General features: G+C 43.2%; 1 protein-coding gene across 4 annotated transcripts in view; it reads left to right on the top strand.

Moving 5' to 3' along the window:
• The first annotated feature begins 1354 nt into the window (after positions 1–1354).
• LOC138154207 (alpha-enolase) overlaps positions 1355–14476 on the top strand; it is a 20108-nt gene continuing 6986 nt past the window's right edge. The window contains exons 1-5 of one of the 4 annotated variants that reach the window (XM_069078768.1): positions 1355–1404; positions 5864–5957; positions 8115–8210; positions 10805–10863; positions 13153–13222. In XM_069078768.1, coding sequence (XP_068934869.1) covers positions 5873–5957; positions 8115–8210; positions 10805–10863; positions 13153–13222 — 310 coding nt within the window. In that variant the 5' untranslated portion in view covers positions 1355–1404; positions 5864–5872. Of the gene's footprint in view, positions 1405–1825; positions 1980–2050; positions 2212–5863; positions 5958–8114; positions 8211–10417; positions 10477–10804; positions 10864–13152; positions 13223–14476 lie in introns of those variants that run through there. The other 3 variants (XM_069078767.1, XM_069078769.1, XM_069078766.1) reach the window with 3 other exon arrangements.

Here is a 14476-nt window from a genome sequence, read left to right on the forward strand (position 1 = left end):
AGGAGTGATGGCAAAGAGTGACTTCAGCTTTGTCTCCATGAGCCATAATATTAACACCTCAGAGGGGGAAAGTACAAATATTTGAGTTGTTGAATTCTCTGTTTTTTTTTAAATTTTATTTTATTTTATGGTAGTTAAAAATGAAGCAAGGGCAGCTAGGTAGTACAGTGAATAGAATAACAGCCCTGGAGTCAGGAGAACCTGAATTCAAATCTGACCTCCAACATTTGACTGGGTGACTCTGGACAAGTCTCTTAATCCTGATGTGGGGGGGGGAGGGGAAGGGAGAGAGAAATGAAGCAGTGTAGCATAGTGGATAAAGAGTTGGCCTCCCACTTTTGAAACATACTGATTATGTGGCTCTGGGCAAGTCACTTAAGTTCTCAAGGCTCTAGCTAGGCAACTCTACCAAGTGCTGACCTGCATTGGAAGTTGGCAGTTTTCTCACCCTGTACTTGTGAAACCACCTGTCCAATACCTATCCCTACAGTCAATATGGATGTTATGCCAAAGGGGGACTGTCAGGATCTTGAAGAAACTTGAGCTCAGAGGATCAGTTTGAAGGAAATGGGGTGTTAAACATGCAGAAAAGTGTAGGGGGAGAGGGAAGAGACAACATTTTAGCTGTCTCCAAGGATGCATTTGAAAATGGGTATAGATTTGTTCTCTTTGGTCCCACGGGAGCTACAAGAAGGCAATTTTAGGTTTCATGGAAGCCACAAATTGACAATTAGAGCAGTGAAAAGGCAGAATGTCAGTCTGTCAATCGATAAACATTTATTAAACGTGCCAAGCATGATGCAAAGTGCTGGGGTTACAAAGAACCACAAAAGACAGGCCTTGCCCTCAAGGAGCTCACCCTCTAAAGGGGGGAGACAACATGCAAGCCAACTTGGGCTTCGTGATCTTCTAGGCAAGGATGGATGATCATTGCTTAGGTAGGAGAGGAGAACCTTGCGCCGACCAGGGTTGCATTTGAAGAGACACTGAGATGTGGCTCGAGCCAGGACTTGTGATGAGCCGCAATGACAGTCCAGGAACGCCAGGGTCAGGCACAGGGTGGGGGATGGGGTAGTGGAGAAGAGAAGAGCTCTTTGACTTGCTCTAAGCCCAACCGAGGCGGGACAACGAGAAGCCGGCGCCTCCCTCCTCCGTCCTTCCCCCTGCGCACGCGCAAGCCCCTTTCCTTTCCAGCCCCCTTCCCCCTCCCTCCCGCCCTGGCTCGGGAGCGCGAGCGCGAGCGCGAGCGCGGTAGGTGCTACGTTAGTTCTGTCACGCAGCACTGCAGGTCTCGCCCATGGCCGTTGCGCCTGCGCGTCCAGTCTAGCGGCCCTGCTCTGGAGGCGGGGATCTAAGAGGCTGGGGTTTTTCCATTGCCTCAATGAATAGCTGGTGCATTCTAAGGTAGGGGCGGCAGTTCCCCCCAAGGCCCCGCACGCCCTTGAAAGGCTGCAATAACGAGCTTGTCAGTTCCTTTCCTGGCCCTCGCTTGGAGGACAAAGTCGGCCTGCCCCCACCCCAGATAATGAGGGGAGTGAGTTTTTTTCATTTTTGTTTTGGGGGGAAGAGTTGTATAAAGATAAATAGCCCCGCGCGAGAGCAAGCCGGCCTAACGGTTTGACCGAGGCGAAGGCGCAGACGGCTCCGACTGGAAGGAGGGTCACGGGTGGGGGGAGGTGGAGGAGAGGAGGAAGAGGGCCAGTGTCTCTGGAGAGCTGGTGGACATTTTAAAGAATAAGGCTAGGGACCTAGATCGTGCCGGACGAAAAGTACGTGAGCTCTGAGGCCGACCCTTCCCCCCCATTTTACTCCCCTCCCCCTAGCTCTGTGGGAGGGACAAGTCTCGAAGCGGCTACCGCGCCTGCCGCAGCCCCGCCCCAGCCGTGAGCTCGGCTGTCCAATCAGGAAGCCAGCGGCGAGAGGGACTGAGAGCTCCGCCAATGGAGGAGGGAGATCGCAGCGGTGGCGCTATGGGATAGGTAAATGGGAGAAGAGGGAGGCGGTGCTTGAGTCCCACCCTCTCCCGCCTAGACCGGAAGTCTGAAGGGAGGAGGCGGTGCTTCTAAGGGAGCGAGGAGGAAAAGGAGGAGGGGCCACTGGAGCAGAAGGAGGTGTTCCCTGGGGTGAGCTCGCTCATTTAACGCTCCCTCTTGGTGTAGCTTGGTCCCTCGGTCTCTGTTCTCTGAGCCCAGCGGAGGAACCCCTAACCAGGTAAAGGGCCCCCTGCAGGCGTGGGCCATCACCCCTGCTAGGGATCTCAACCTAAGGGGGGGAGGGATTGAAGGGGGTCTCCGCTCCTCCGGGTTTGCCCGAGCCGACCCCGATCTCCCTCCCCGTGGACCGCTGTGGCTCCCGCTGCCCGGTCCGAAAGGCAGCTCCCTTTGGGCCCTTGAGTCCTTCGAGTCGCACAACTTTTTGCATCGGGAGAGGACTTTAGAGGTCATTTGGGCCACACACACACACACACACCCACACCCTTTTTTTTTTTTTAGAAAGTAGAAAATTAAGGCCCATAGGAATGCTGTGCCTCACTCAAGGTCACCCAGATTGAGGGGGCCTGGGTAGAGACTTAGCGGGGTGGCTTTGCGGGGATGTAGGTAAGTAGATGAGATGAGTGGGTGAGAAGTAGATAAGATGCTTGTGGGAGTGAACAAATTTACATTGCAGTTTGGGGGAGAAACAAATAAATCCCTGATATTTTATCTACAAGGCCCACGATGATTTATTTCTCTCGGGGAAGTCGGACACTAAATGAAGATGTATCTCAAAGAAAGGTTTCTTGCAATCACTGTAGAATTTGGAATGGAGTAATTCCTTAAATTGGTCCTAATTCCTTAAAGTAATTGTTAGAAGGCAACATTTGACCCAAATGGAAAGGAATAAATTACAGAGCAGTTTGGGTAATTGTGCTCATTTATCAGTAGCAATTGCCCATCTTTGGGGGGAAGTAGGAAAGGGATGTGATCTTTTTTCTAAATATAGATCATACATCATTAGCCTTGCCCCTCACTTTACAGATAAGGAAACTAAGGCCCTAAGAAGTTCAAGTGACTTAAATTTAAGTAGAGGTGGGGGAAAAAGGGTGCTTTTTGGTGGGTTTCCCCTCCCCTTTCAAGCTTTTATTCTATGAACTGAAACAGGTCTTTTCAGATGCAGATTCTTGCTACCTCGTGGTCTCTAAAACCTCTCCTAAAATGGAGGAAGGGGCTGTGAATACGATACCCTTCCCCCAATGGCCTCTAAGCCTAGAATGTTACAGTGATTGGAGCTGGCTCAGTGATTGCATTTCAGTTGTTTGGTGCCTTGCTAGATTGCTTTGGAATGAACTGTAACATATAACTGCAAGTAATGATGCTTATTTTTGACCAAACTACACCAGCCAGAATGTTTCATCTTGGTGGCCTAGAGTATATAATTTACATTGGAAGGACCTTTTTTATTTATTCCCCCCTTGTAATACCATTTTCATCTGTCAGAAAAGGACCTCTTAAAATGCTAATAGTTTCCTGATCACTGTTTTCCTCCAGAATAGTCTTATTGACAAAACTTTATTCCCTAACTCACAAGTTAGGCCATTACTTTGCCTAGTGTACGAGGTAGTATACTTTGGTACATGGTTCAATCCAGAGATAAAAAGCAAATCACAAGAACCATGTGTGTTCTAGAATGGTTCTCCATGTAGTAGATCATTTTACTGAAAAACAGTAAATACAAATGCTCTCCCCCCCATACAGTGCCTATTCAGCCCTGTCTGATTGACACTGCTTTGGGAATTTCTTGGCAAAAATACTGGAGTGATTTGCCATTTCCTTCTCCAGCTCTCATTTTGCAGATGAGGAAACTGAGGCAAACAGGGTTAAGTGATTTACCCAGGACCACAAAGTTCGTGTCTGAGGCCAAATTTGAACTCCAGGCCCAATGCTCTATCCGTTTTGCCCCCTAGTTGCCCCAAATAAATCGTTGTCTTATAATAACTCCCTCAAAATAGGATGCCTTGAGACCTGGGAGACTTTAAAATTAAATTGGATTGGGTGTAGTGCCATTTTAAGAGTATAACTCTTCCATAACCAAAATATAATTAATGAAAACAAAGTTGGATTTATACTACAATCTGATCATCTGACTCGCTTAGAAATGAATTTTAAAATGATCACGAATGTCATGGATTTAACTGGATGTTTTACCTTTGCTAATGACTGACTTTAGCAGTCTAGACAAATAGGATCAAACAAGTGGCTTAGTGTCTTCATTTGCTGTGCCATTTGTTGCTTCAACATTCCAGAGAAGATGGAGGAGGACAGGCAAGCTTGAGAATGGTTTGAGGACATGAATTTCTGCCAGCCCTCAGTTCCCTGAGTTGTTACAGTTGGTACAGATCTTAAGTGAGGATTTGAAACAATTGGAGCTGCCTCGTGGAGCTGCTGAGATGAGCCCCCAGCACTTCCTCTCATTTCCACTAGGGGAAGTTCTGACTCATTTGGGTTTTCTTCTCTTTTTCCCCTCAATTTTTAAGAGCCTTTTTTCTTTAAGCATTCCATTGTGTCAAGGTTATATCATTCCCAAGTCATAATTCCCATTTACAAGTTGTAACATGTTAACTCAGTTTGAAGGGAGAGAAACTGGATCTGTAATATAAGAAGTTCCTGATGAGGAAACTCGGTTGGAACTTTCTCTGCAACTTAACATTTTTAAAAGTTGCTTAAAAGTTAAGATTGGGTTCCACAGCCAGGATGTGCCAGAGGTGGGACTTGGATCTAGAACCTAGACCTAGATCTTCTGATTGCTGAGCCAAGGTAGCTGTCTTCACCAATTCCATATTCCCTCTCTTTTAAGTTTTAAATCTTTTATAAGTTGTATGATTTGTTCCTCTTAAGAAAGTTTGGCTAATATATATTTTTTTTAATTACCTAGAATTTAGTAAGTCGCCGAAGATAGGGGGAAAATGAAGACCTCAGAAACTTATAGTTTTGAATCAGTTGATCAGTAGCAAAAGAGACCAGTAAGTTATTATTACATAACAGGTGTGAGAAAATCACAGTAAAAGCCTAAAGCATTTCCTGAGCTCCATGATATTCCACTGGACATTTACTGAATATAATTTCATTGAAGGCAAGGACTGTTTGATTTTAGTCCAACTCCCTAAAGTGACTTAAACATTGTTGACAGCCACAACTAGAACCCAGGCATTCAGCTTGGACCCACTATCTTTCTCTTTTCACAGGCTTCAGACTTTGGTCCCTTTATTCCCTGAAGTCTTCCTCCATTCCCACTGTTGCCACTCAACTTCTGGACTTTGTTATCCCAAGCTTTGACTGTTGGAATACTGAATTATAATGGGCATTACAATATCTATACTCCTCAGTCTATAGACTTGCCCTGCCTCTGCTAGTTTAATCTTCATTTCCTGACAAACTGCTTTCATTGTGTTTTCCCCCAGTTTTCTGAAAAGTTCAGAGTCAAAGCTTTGCTGGGCATTCAAGGCCCTTTCATAGGCTGACCCCAAGTCAACCTTTATCTTTCACTGTTTATCTTTATAGTTCATTACAGCTGTTTACCTATGCATCTTCCCTTATAGAATTCCTCCCCTTCTTATCCTTTACTGAAATTTTGCCCATGCTTCAGAGTCTAGTTTAAATGATCACTCCAGTTGGGAATGATCTCTTAACCTTTGTACTCCTGGTTTGTACTCATCTGGCTCTTATCACCTGCTTCCCTGAATCGTAAATATCTATGTGTGTATTATGGCTGCTTAGCTATGTCACACATACCTTTGTATTCCTTACTGAGGCCAGGGTAAGTAGATCTCCTAGAACTAGAGCTGAAGGATGACTTCTGTTAATTCTTTGAATTTTGTTCCCCACAGAAACTCAACATGTCTATTTACAAGATCCATGCAAGAGAGATCTTCGACTCTCGTGGAAACCCCACTGTTGAAGTTGATCTCTACACTGAAAAAGGTGCAGACCTCATTTAGCTGTCTGGTCCCCAGTTTTTCCTCCCTTTCACTACCCTCATGTAAACTGGCTACTTTCCCACCATGTTAAAAGCATAAATCTGTATTTAAAATGTAACCAAACCTTACGCTTTCAGAGGAGATATTTATAAGTTATTAGCACCAACCTGGCACACAGTAGGCACTTAATGAATGCTTGTTTCTGTCCTGTGCATAAGAAAAATCTTAATAGTCTTTGGCACATATGAGTAAGCTTTAGCTTGTGGATGACTAATGGGGTGGGGCACATGCAAGAGAACATTACTAGGTGCTTCCAAGTGTGCCCAGCTTGTCCTCACTCAGTTTTCAGAGACAAGGAGATGAGGATGCAATACTAGAAACAAGGAGGGCTTGCCTCCAGAATTGAAGGCAGATGAATGTGGGTTGAAGTAGATCTTCCTCAATTGGATTTGTCTCTGTTTGACATAGCAGGAAATAGGCCAAGTATTTGCAGGTTTAAAATGTAGCCCTTAATTACTTTGTAACCATAAGTAGGGACAGAGAAGTAAGATGGCAGAGCTCCCTTGGAAACTTTGTAGTAGCCCGTGCTGATTCCCAGGGCCTTGGAGGTCTCTCCCCAGGAAGCAGGAGGACTGAGGTTTTGTTAACTTCAGTAAAATATGAGTAGTAGCTCTTCAATAGCCCACAAAAAGAGATTGTTTTCTCCCTTCCCCTCCCAACTGCCCCTTCTGAAAGATGATGGGCCCTGAAGTAGGTGAACAATCAGTTTCAGAGTGAATCACCTTGGGATTGCTTACCATATTGCTGGTTAGTGAGAATTGAGGCCCTCTCATTGTGAGTCATAACTTGGCTAAAAAAACTCTCCACTCTTCCGCTTTTCCTACCCCTATTTCTTTCCTTCTTGCTAAAAAAAAGTGCCATGTAATCTACCACTTTTCATTGACACAGTTTGCCTCTTCCTTTATGAGGAAGTTCACCACAAACTGCTTTCTGTAGCTAAGCCAAGCCAGCCTCTGAGGTAGGCATGCTCAGTAAATGTCTTTAGTATATACATGCTTCATGTCACGTAGGCTGGGCAGCCCTTCATGATTCAAGGCTGCTCTCTTTAGTCAGAAGGTTAAACTGGCCAAAGAGGAATAAATTGAACTTTTAAAAAGGAAGAAAAAAAGGCTAGACTTGACCCAAGCCAGAAAGAGGATGTGAACCTTTAGGCAGTGAGAAAGGAGCCCCTGGGAATCAGGAGAGTTGTAAATTTCTTGGTGAGTTTAGATATTAGACCTAAGCTCAAAATAAGTGTACTTCTTTCTGCTTGTTGCAGCCATTTGCATTATAACCCAGACACACCTACTAGTTTTGCATGTATTTCCTAGGGAAAACCTCAATTGCTAACACTCAATTAATGCCTTAAAAACCCCATCTGCCTACAGGTTTAAATCCAGATCTTTGAAATGTATTTTTAAAACATGATTACCAGGACCCCTCCTCACTTTTCCCTTTTTTCTTAGTCCTTTGTAGGCATGAACCTAGCCAGCCGGCTCTCTGTATCTGCAGAACTGCATAGTTCAGATTCTTTTCAGCTTCGATTACTTCCAAGCTTTGTGCCTTTTCTTGTCTCCTCTGTTTTTGGTGGTGTTCCATCTTAGTTCTTTGGACCTCCCGTTGTTCCAGGACCTAATGCAATAAGCAATCACAATAGACTTTGTTCCCTGACCCAGCTGAGCTGATTTTGCTTTCCTGAACGGTTGAATGAGCTTGCTTGATGAATGTTTGAACCAGCCTTAGGACTGAAAACTGGCTGCCTGATTCAGCTTGATTTAAGAGCACTACATCCACCCTGCTCTCTCCCTCCAGGCTCTTCTCCAAACCTATTACTGTGTCTGACCCAAATGTAGCCTTGTAGATGGTGTAATACTTGGAGCTGATAAGGATGAATATTAGGGGAGGCTGGAGGAAATTAGACTTCTGTGTAGGTGAGCCTTCTCACTTCATACAGGGAAGTGGAAAAAGCATTGTTGCCTTGTCCTTTCCGCCATCTGAGTAGGAGAAGTAACTATTTGCATGGCTTTTTGCTGTACACCTAACTGATTAATATATTACTGTTTTCTTTTCCTTCCATACTTCCTTCTTCCTCCCCCCAAAATGAAATGAAAAAACCACCCAGGTCAGTTCCGAGCTGCTGTGCCCAGCGGTGCTTCTACTGGTATCCATGAAGCCCTGGAGCTGCGAGACAATGATAAGACCCGCTACATGGGGAAAGGTGAGAGAACCTCCGTGTCTTTCATGCTAGGAGTGGTCCTCCTGGGAATCTCCGAAGATCCCCCACTGAAGCTGCCACTGTTCCTCCTTTTGCACAGTAGTCACCTATTTGTGTTTGTCTAAGAATAAGTCTCTAACTGGGCACTTGTGTGAGTGAACATGTATGTATGTGGATCATTGAACCAGATAGGGCAAGTTACATTTCTCATCTTTATTGTGGCTCTTATCTTGTAACATATCTTTTAGCTAGTTCCTATTCTGTAGTTTTTGATCAATGACATCCCACAAAATAATTCGTTTATGGTTAGGCTATTGAAATTAAGGGGATGTATGAAATGGGGGTTTGTTCATTTTGGTTTAGCAGCTCTTTAAAGCAAAACCAAAATCATCTATGTAAGTTTTATAAGCAAGTCTTTATTTCTTTCCTTTTCTTTCTTTTTTGTTTTGAGGAAGGAAGGCAAATCGATTGGAGTTAAGTGACTTGGCCAAGGTCATCAAGGTCATACAGCTAATAAATGTGTCAGGTGTCTGAGACTGGATTTGAACTCCTGACTCCAGGGCCAGTGCTCTGTTCTCTGCACCACCTAGTGGCCCCAAGCAAGTCATTGTTTGTAGTTGTAGTACAAGATAACATGACAGAATATAGTGCACTTTAACTGTATTTTCTAACCTTAGAAACAGGCAGTAGTCCTATCAAAATAGTTTTCCTGTTTTGGGGCCAAGAATTCATTTTTGGCCATATTAATCAGTTGCGGGAATGTTGAGAAGGTTATCTTGATTTGAACTAGAATCATCCTATTCCATTTTCAGTTGACTCAGTATTTAGTAGTAACAGGTAGAATATAGCAATAGTGGCAATAGATTTTGGTTTTCCATTTGTAACTCAGTCACTATTCACCAAAATTTAGTTCCTGTTTATTCCAGAAGCTTTTATAGGGGGCCCTTCCCCAGAGGCCACCCACCCTTTGATTCCTTCATTTGGATCCTTTACCTATTCCAGGACTTCCTCCTCCCTACTTCCAGCTACCTTGGCAGTTCTGCCACACCCATCTCAAGGTCAGGGTACCCTGAGCTCCAAGGCCCTAGTTATGCCCCTTCATTCTCTCCCGACCCCAAACCAGCATTAGCTTTTCCCTGGGGCACCTATCCTTACATTTTTGTCAAATTAACAGTATTTAGGCAAGACTTACCTATTGGAAACATGCATATAACATGTTTATTTCCATTACAACAACCCACATAATCTCTTTACCTTAGGTAAAATTAGGGTGGGGTGGGGTGGGGGGTTCCACCACAGTGAAGAGAGTAGGATCTCCTAAGTGGCAAGTTTACAAAGATAACTAAATATATTTTGGAAATTGAAACTAGGTCCATGAAAGTAAATCTTTTAGGGAAAGATTTAAGAAATCTTCCTATGAAGTCGACATAAACACAAATGTTAGTTATTCCACATGCAGGTCTTAAATGACCTGTTTGTTGAATTGCAACAATTTCCCTAGCAACAAATGCTGAGAGTCCACTGAGGATTAAGGTTTCAGGTAGGGAATAATAGCTCCAGGAGCAAATGACACTCCCTAATTAAAGAATCGCCCTCTCTGCTGAAAGGAGGGTTACAGTGGAAAGAACCCAGACCATGGAGTCAGAAGAGATGATCTTGAGTTTGGGCTGTGCTTGTGCCCACTGGAGCAGATCACTGGCCTGCTGGAGTAGGAGTTTGGGGAAGAAGCCTGGCATAGACCAGTTCAGCACTGTAGAGATATGAGCTCTTTAGTATTGCTGTTGTTTGGGTGCATCATGTCACTTAAAGGAAAATGGGGGGAGATCGTATCAAAGACCTCAGATCACTTTCTCAGGATGCCTCAGTATCAGGCTAAAGAGGAACAATTTAAAATATAGTCCTCGATCCCTCCCTCTCTCCCTCCTTCCCTCTCTCTCCCTTTTCCTCTCTCTCTCTCTGTCTCTCCCTCTCTCCCCTTCTCCCTCTCTCTCCCTCTCCCTTCCTCCCTCTCTCCCTCCCCCCCTCCACAAGATCATCACACTTTGATCAAAAGGAGATAAAATAAAAACTTGTTGAACAAATACTAAGCCTGAGGATCCTGATTCATCCTTTTCAGCTTTTTCATGACTTTGTGTCCTGCACTGTGTGATCTTTTCTGAGTGTTTTTCTTTTTCCTTTTCTCCTTCTCTGTCACTCTTATGCCTGGTCAGGTGTCTCCAGACCCGTTAAATATGTTAATGAGTTCCTGGCAACAGCCTTATGTACCCAGGTAATGGACTGGTAAAGCTTTGACTGTAGTCTGTCTGCAGATGGTATTTCCAGTGCATGGTCTTCAATTAACCTGCCAGCAGGCATTCTTAGATGGTGGCTCTCTGGTTTTAACTCTTTGGAATCCAGTTTGAAAATACTCAGATTAGGCAGGGAGGGAAGTGTGAAAGTGCTAATGGGGAAGAGCCGTGGGGATTCTAAAAGAGAAGCTATTTTAAAAGTCACATGATGGATTGAGTCCTCCTGTTGATCATTAGTAGTAATCACCTAGCAATGCCTGTTTGGCCTGTGTATTAATGTCAGTGATTTGATTTGCTTGTTCCTTCCAGGTGTCTCAAAAGCGGTTGAGCACATCAATAAAACTATTTCCCCGACCCTGATTAGCAAGGTAGGACCCTTCCTCATCTTAACTAATACATGTTCCCAATTTCAGTGGCCTTTCCTCTTTGTTAAAAGTCATAAGAGCTGGACAAATGAGCCTTTGCTATTTTCTATACAGTGCATGAATACACTTCAGCCTAACCTGATATCTGGCTGGCTATTTGCTTTTCCTTCTAATGACCAGGGGGATTAAATCACTAAAGAGGTAAGACTCATGTCTGAGGGCCTATATCTACTTTACTCCCTAGGCTTTTTGACTTGCTTAAAATCATAAATGAAGGAGACAGGTGTGAGAGAGCTTGTTTTCCCAGTGAAAATGGAATTGAAAGCTAGAATCACTTGCTCATTTGTCATGGACTAGATCATTACCATTCTTCACCAAATGTTTTTATTTATTATTATTTTAAGAAAATCATTTGCATAGAAAGAAAGGAAAGACCACCCTTTTCATTGGGGATAGAGTTTTTCTTATTTTGGAAATGAACATTTGTCTTGGGACAAGATTTCATCAGATAACTGCAGCAGTGTTCGAAAGAGCCTTTGCTTTAGCAATCTACTTTTTCCCCTTAGCAATATTATAATTATTTTTTTTTTTTTTGCTTTTTGGAGGGGGGAAGGTAGGGCAGTTGGGGTTAAGTGACTTGCCCAAGGTCACACGGCTAGTTTTTGTATTAAGTATCCAAGGCCAAATTTGAACTCAGGTCCTCCCGACTCCAGGGCTGGTGCTCTATTCACTGTGCCACCTAGCCGCACTTACAGATGGTTCTTTTGTTGACCAAAGCCATATTTATTACAAATGCTTCATCCTTCCTACTCTGGCCTCACCTTATATTGGCTGCCTTATTTCCCCAGTGTATACTCCCACTAACAGCCAGGTTTCCTTATCATACTCTTAAGATACCATGTTCTTCTCTGCCTTGGATTGTACATATACCATCTCGCCCTTGACATGCATGCATTTCCTTCTCTTAAGTACTAACTGTCCAAGGCTCAGTTCAAGTCCCATCTCCATCATGTTGCCTTCTCCCAACTACTTCAAACCCCCCCCCCCATACCTGTCAAGGAATAAAACTAATTTTTTAAACAAGCATGGTAGAGTCTTTTCATCTAAATGAATGTTGTCCTTCAAAGTCATCACTCTGGAGCATCTTATGTACATTTTATTCTAGGTGTGTTTCTGTTGCTCAGGATTCTCTGGGTTTGCCTTTTTAGCTAATTTCCAGGGTTTAAAATTTTCAAGAAAACCAACTGTTATCACTCTATGGTCATTTTGTTGATTTCACTTCCCCTTCAACCCAAACCAGTTGTGTTGGTTTATCAGATTCGGTTCCAGGTGACTTTTGACTTGTGCAAAAATTGTCTGACTTAAAATTACATTGTTTTGGTAGAAGTAAAAGAGATGTGAAAGAGTGTTTAGGTTCTAAAGTCAGTTACAGAAGAGTCCTAAAATAACTGTGGAATAAGCATAATGCTTTCCAGAGTTAGCACTTTGAAGGAAAATATTTGAATGGATGAATGCTGTGATTTCTTGAAAATCAGTCATGTGATTTCATGGTCTCATATCAGGTAGTATTTCTAGCTAGACTTTGTTTTTTGAGGTCATCAGGCATGCCATTTAACTATTATCCCTGCAATATAAGATAAATTTATAAGAATCTGGTATATACTTCTTAGCAAGAAGGACAGTTATTGAAAAGAGTAGAGATGCACCATATCTTTATCTCCCATAGCAAGAGGAGTACAAATAATTAATTCGTTGGATCCTTTCCGTTTTAGATAATGTGGTAAAGTGGACGGACAGCTAGCTGCAAAGCCAAGACAACTGAGTTCTAGTCCCACTTCTGACCCAAACTGGTGGTGTGATCCTGAGCAAGTCATTTAATCTCTTGGTGCTCTGTCTTAGCAGCTCTCTGAGACAATATTTCACTAAGAATCTCCTATGTCATTGCATGTTGTTCTGTGCATGTTGGACATAAATGGATATCTGTTCTCAGCTGATGTTACAAATCCTACAAAACAGAATGAGTGGGCCTGGAAGTACTCTGAGAGTCAGAGGTCCAAAATTCTGGGACCATTTCTTCCTCTCAGGTTGTATCTTTGGACAAGTCACTTTTCAGGTCTTGGTAAGGGAAGGTACCAGATGAGAACCAAGTTTTCCTCCATTGAGTTCTGTGATACTATTAAGATTTCTGTCCCATACCAGCAATTCTTTCACCATCCTCAGACATCAGAAGCCATTGGTGAAGTAGCAAAAGTTATTCCTTTCTGGCAACTTGTTTTCCTTTCTACCTTGCAGAAACTGAATGTTGTGGAGCAGGAGAAGATTGACAAATTAATGATAGAGATGGATGGCACTGAGAATAAATGTGAGTTGCTTATACTGATGCACTTGATCCAAAAGGCCATGGAATTCTCCATATCTGAAGATAAACACAATGCATCATTGTCTTCAGTGAAGAACATTTGCCCTGTCACTCTGTAGATAGAGGCGCCCTAGATAGATAGTCTTGTGCTGACAGCAAGACCTCAGCTTTTTGGGGAACCACAAGAACTGGCTGTGTTTATAGGGGCAGAAGCCAAGTTGCAGAGCTTTTAGAAAGACAAGGAAGTGGAATCATGGAATATAGATGTTTTCATTTTTGTTTGTTTTTTCCTTTTTATATTTTTCTTCAATTACATGTAAGCAAACTTTGAAATTCCATTTTTAAAAATTTTGAGTTCCAAATTCTTCCCTTTCCCTTCCTTGAGAAGGTTAACAATTGGTATTATATGTGTGCAGTCATGCAAAACATTTCCATATTAGTTATGTGAAAAAGAAAAGTAAGGTTTTTAAAATAACATACCAATGTTTTCTTCAAGTAGTTTAGCCAAGGAGAGGAGAGCTATAGGACGATAGCTAATAGGAATGGTAGGATCCATTGAAAGCTTTTGTAAGAACAGGGAGGATGTGGGTATGTTTGTAAGCATTAGGGAAGGAACCAGAGTATAGCAGAGATGGGAAATTAGAGAATATGGGAGTGATGGTAGGGGCTATCCCTGTGAGAAAATGGAAGGGAAGGAGATCAAAAGTATATGTAAAGCAGTTGGACTCCCAATCTTCATTGAGACTTGGCTGGTGGAAAGGCATCATGTGAGATGAGGTGGGGGAAGAAGAGAGACCTCCTGTCCAGTAGTCTCTTTTTGGTTATAATGTGAAACAAGGTCCTCAGCCAAAAGTGGAAGGAGGCTGCTGTGGAGAGTGAGAATTGATGGGGGAGTAGGGTGATTGCCTTACCACCAAAGAACGGCCTAGATGTCATAACATAGCCTCCGTTTGTACTGGATCCAGCTTTATCCAGCAGCACATCGGTAGGGGGAGGGAGGGGTTCTGGTTTGGAGTTTGACAAGGTGTGATCGGCAGTAAGGTGAGGGGATGAGAAATTTGAGAGTAGGGAATAGTGGAAAACTTGGGAATGGTTGAAACAGGGAAGGGAGGGTGGCCTAGGAAAGAATTGGGGGGGGGGGAAGGAATCGGAGGTCATGAAGAGAATTCTGGTCAGATAAACAGGATTGCTTAAGACATTTAGCATAGTTTGTTAAGGTGAAACTAGGATGATTTATTATGAATTTTTTTGCTTTTT

The sequence above is a fragment of the Petaurus breviceps genome, unplaced genomic scaffold (genome assembly GCF_028583685.1).
Source record: "Petaurus breviceps papuanus isolate PSGF00001 unplaced genomic scaffold, PetGlider_PUasm1.0 91041, whole genome shotgun sequence".
In the NCBI taxonomy this organism is placed as follows: Eukaryota; Metazoa; Chordata; class Mammalia; order Diprotodontia; family Petauridae; genus Petaurus; species Petaurus breviceps.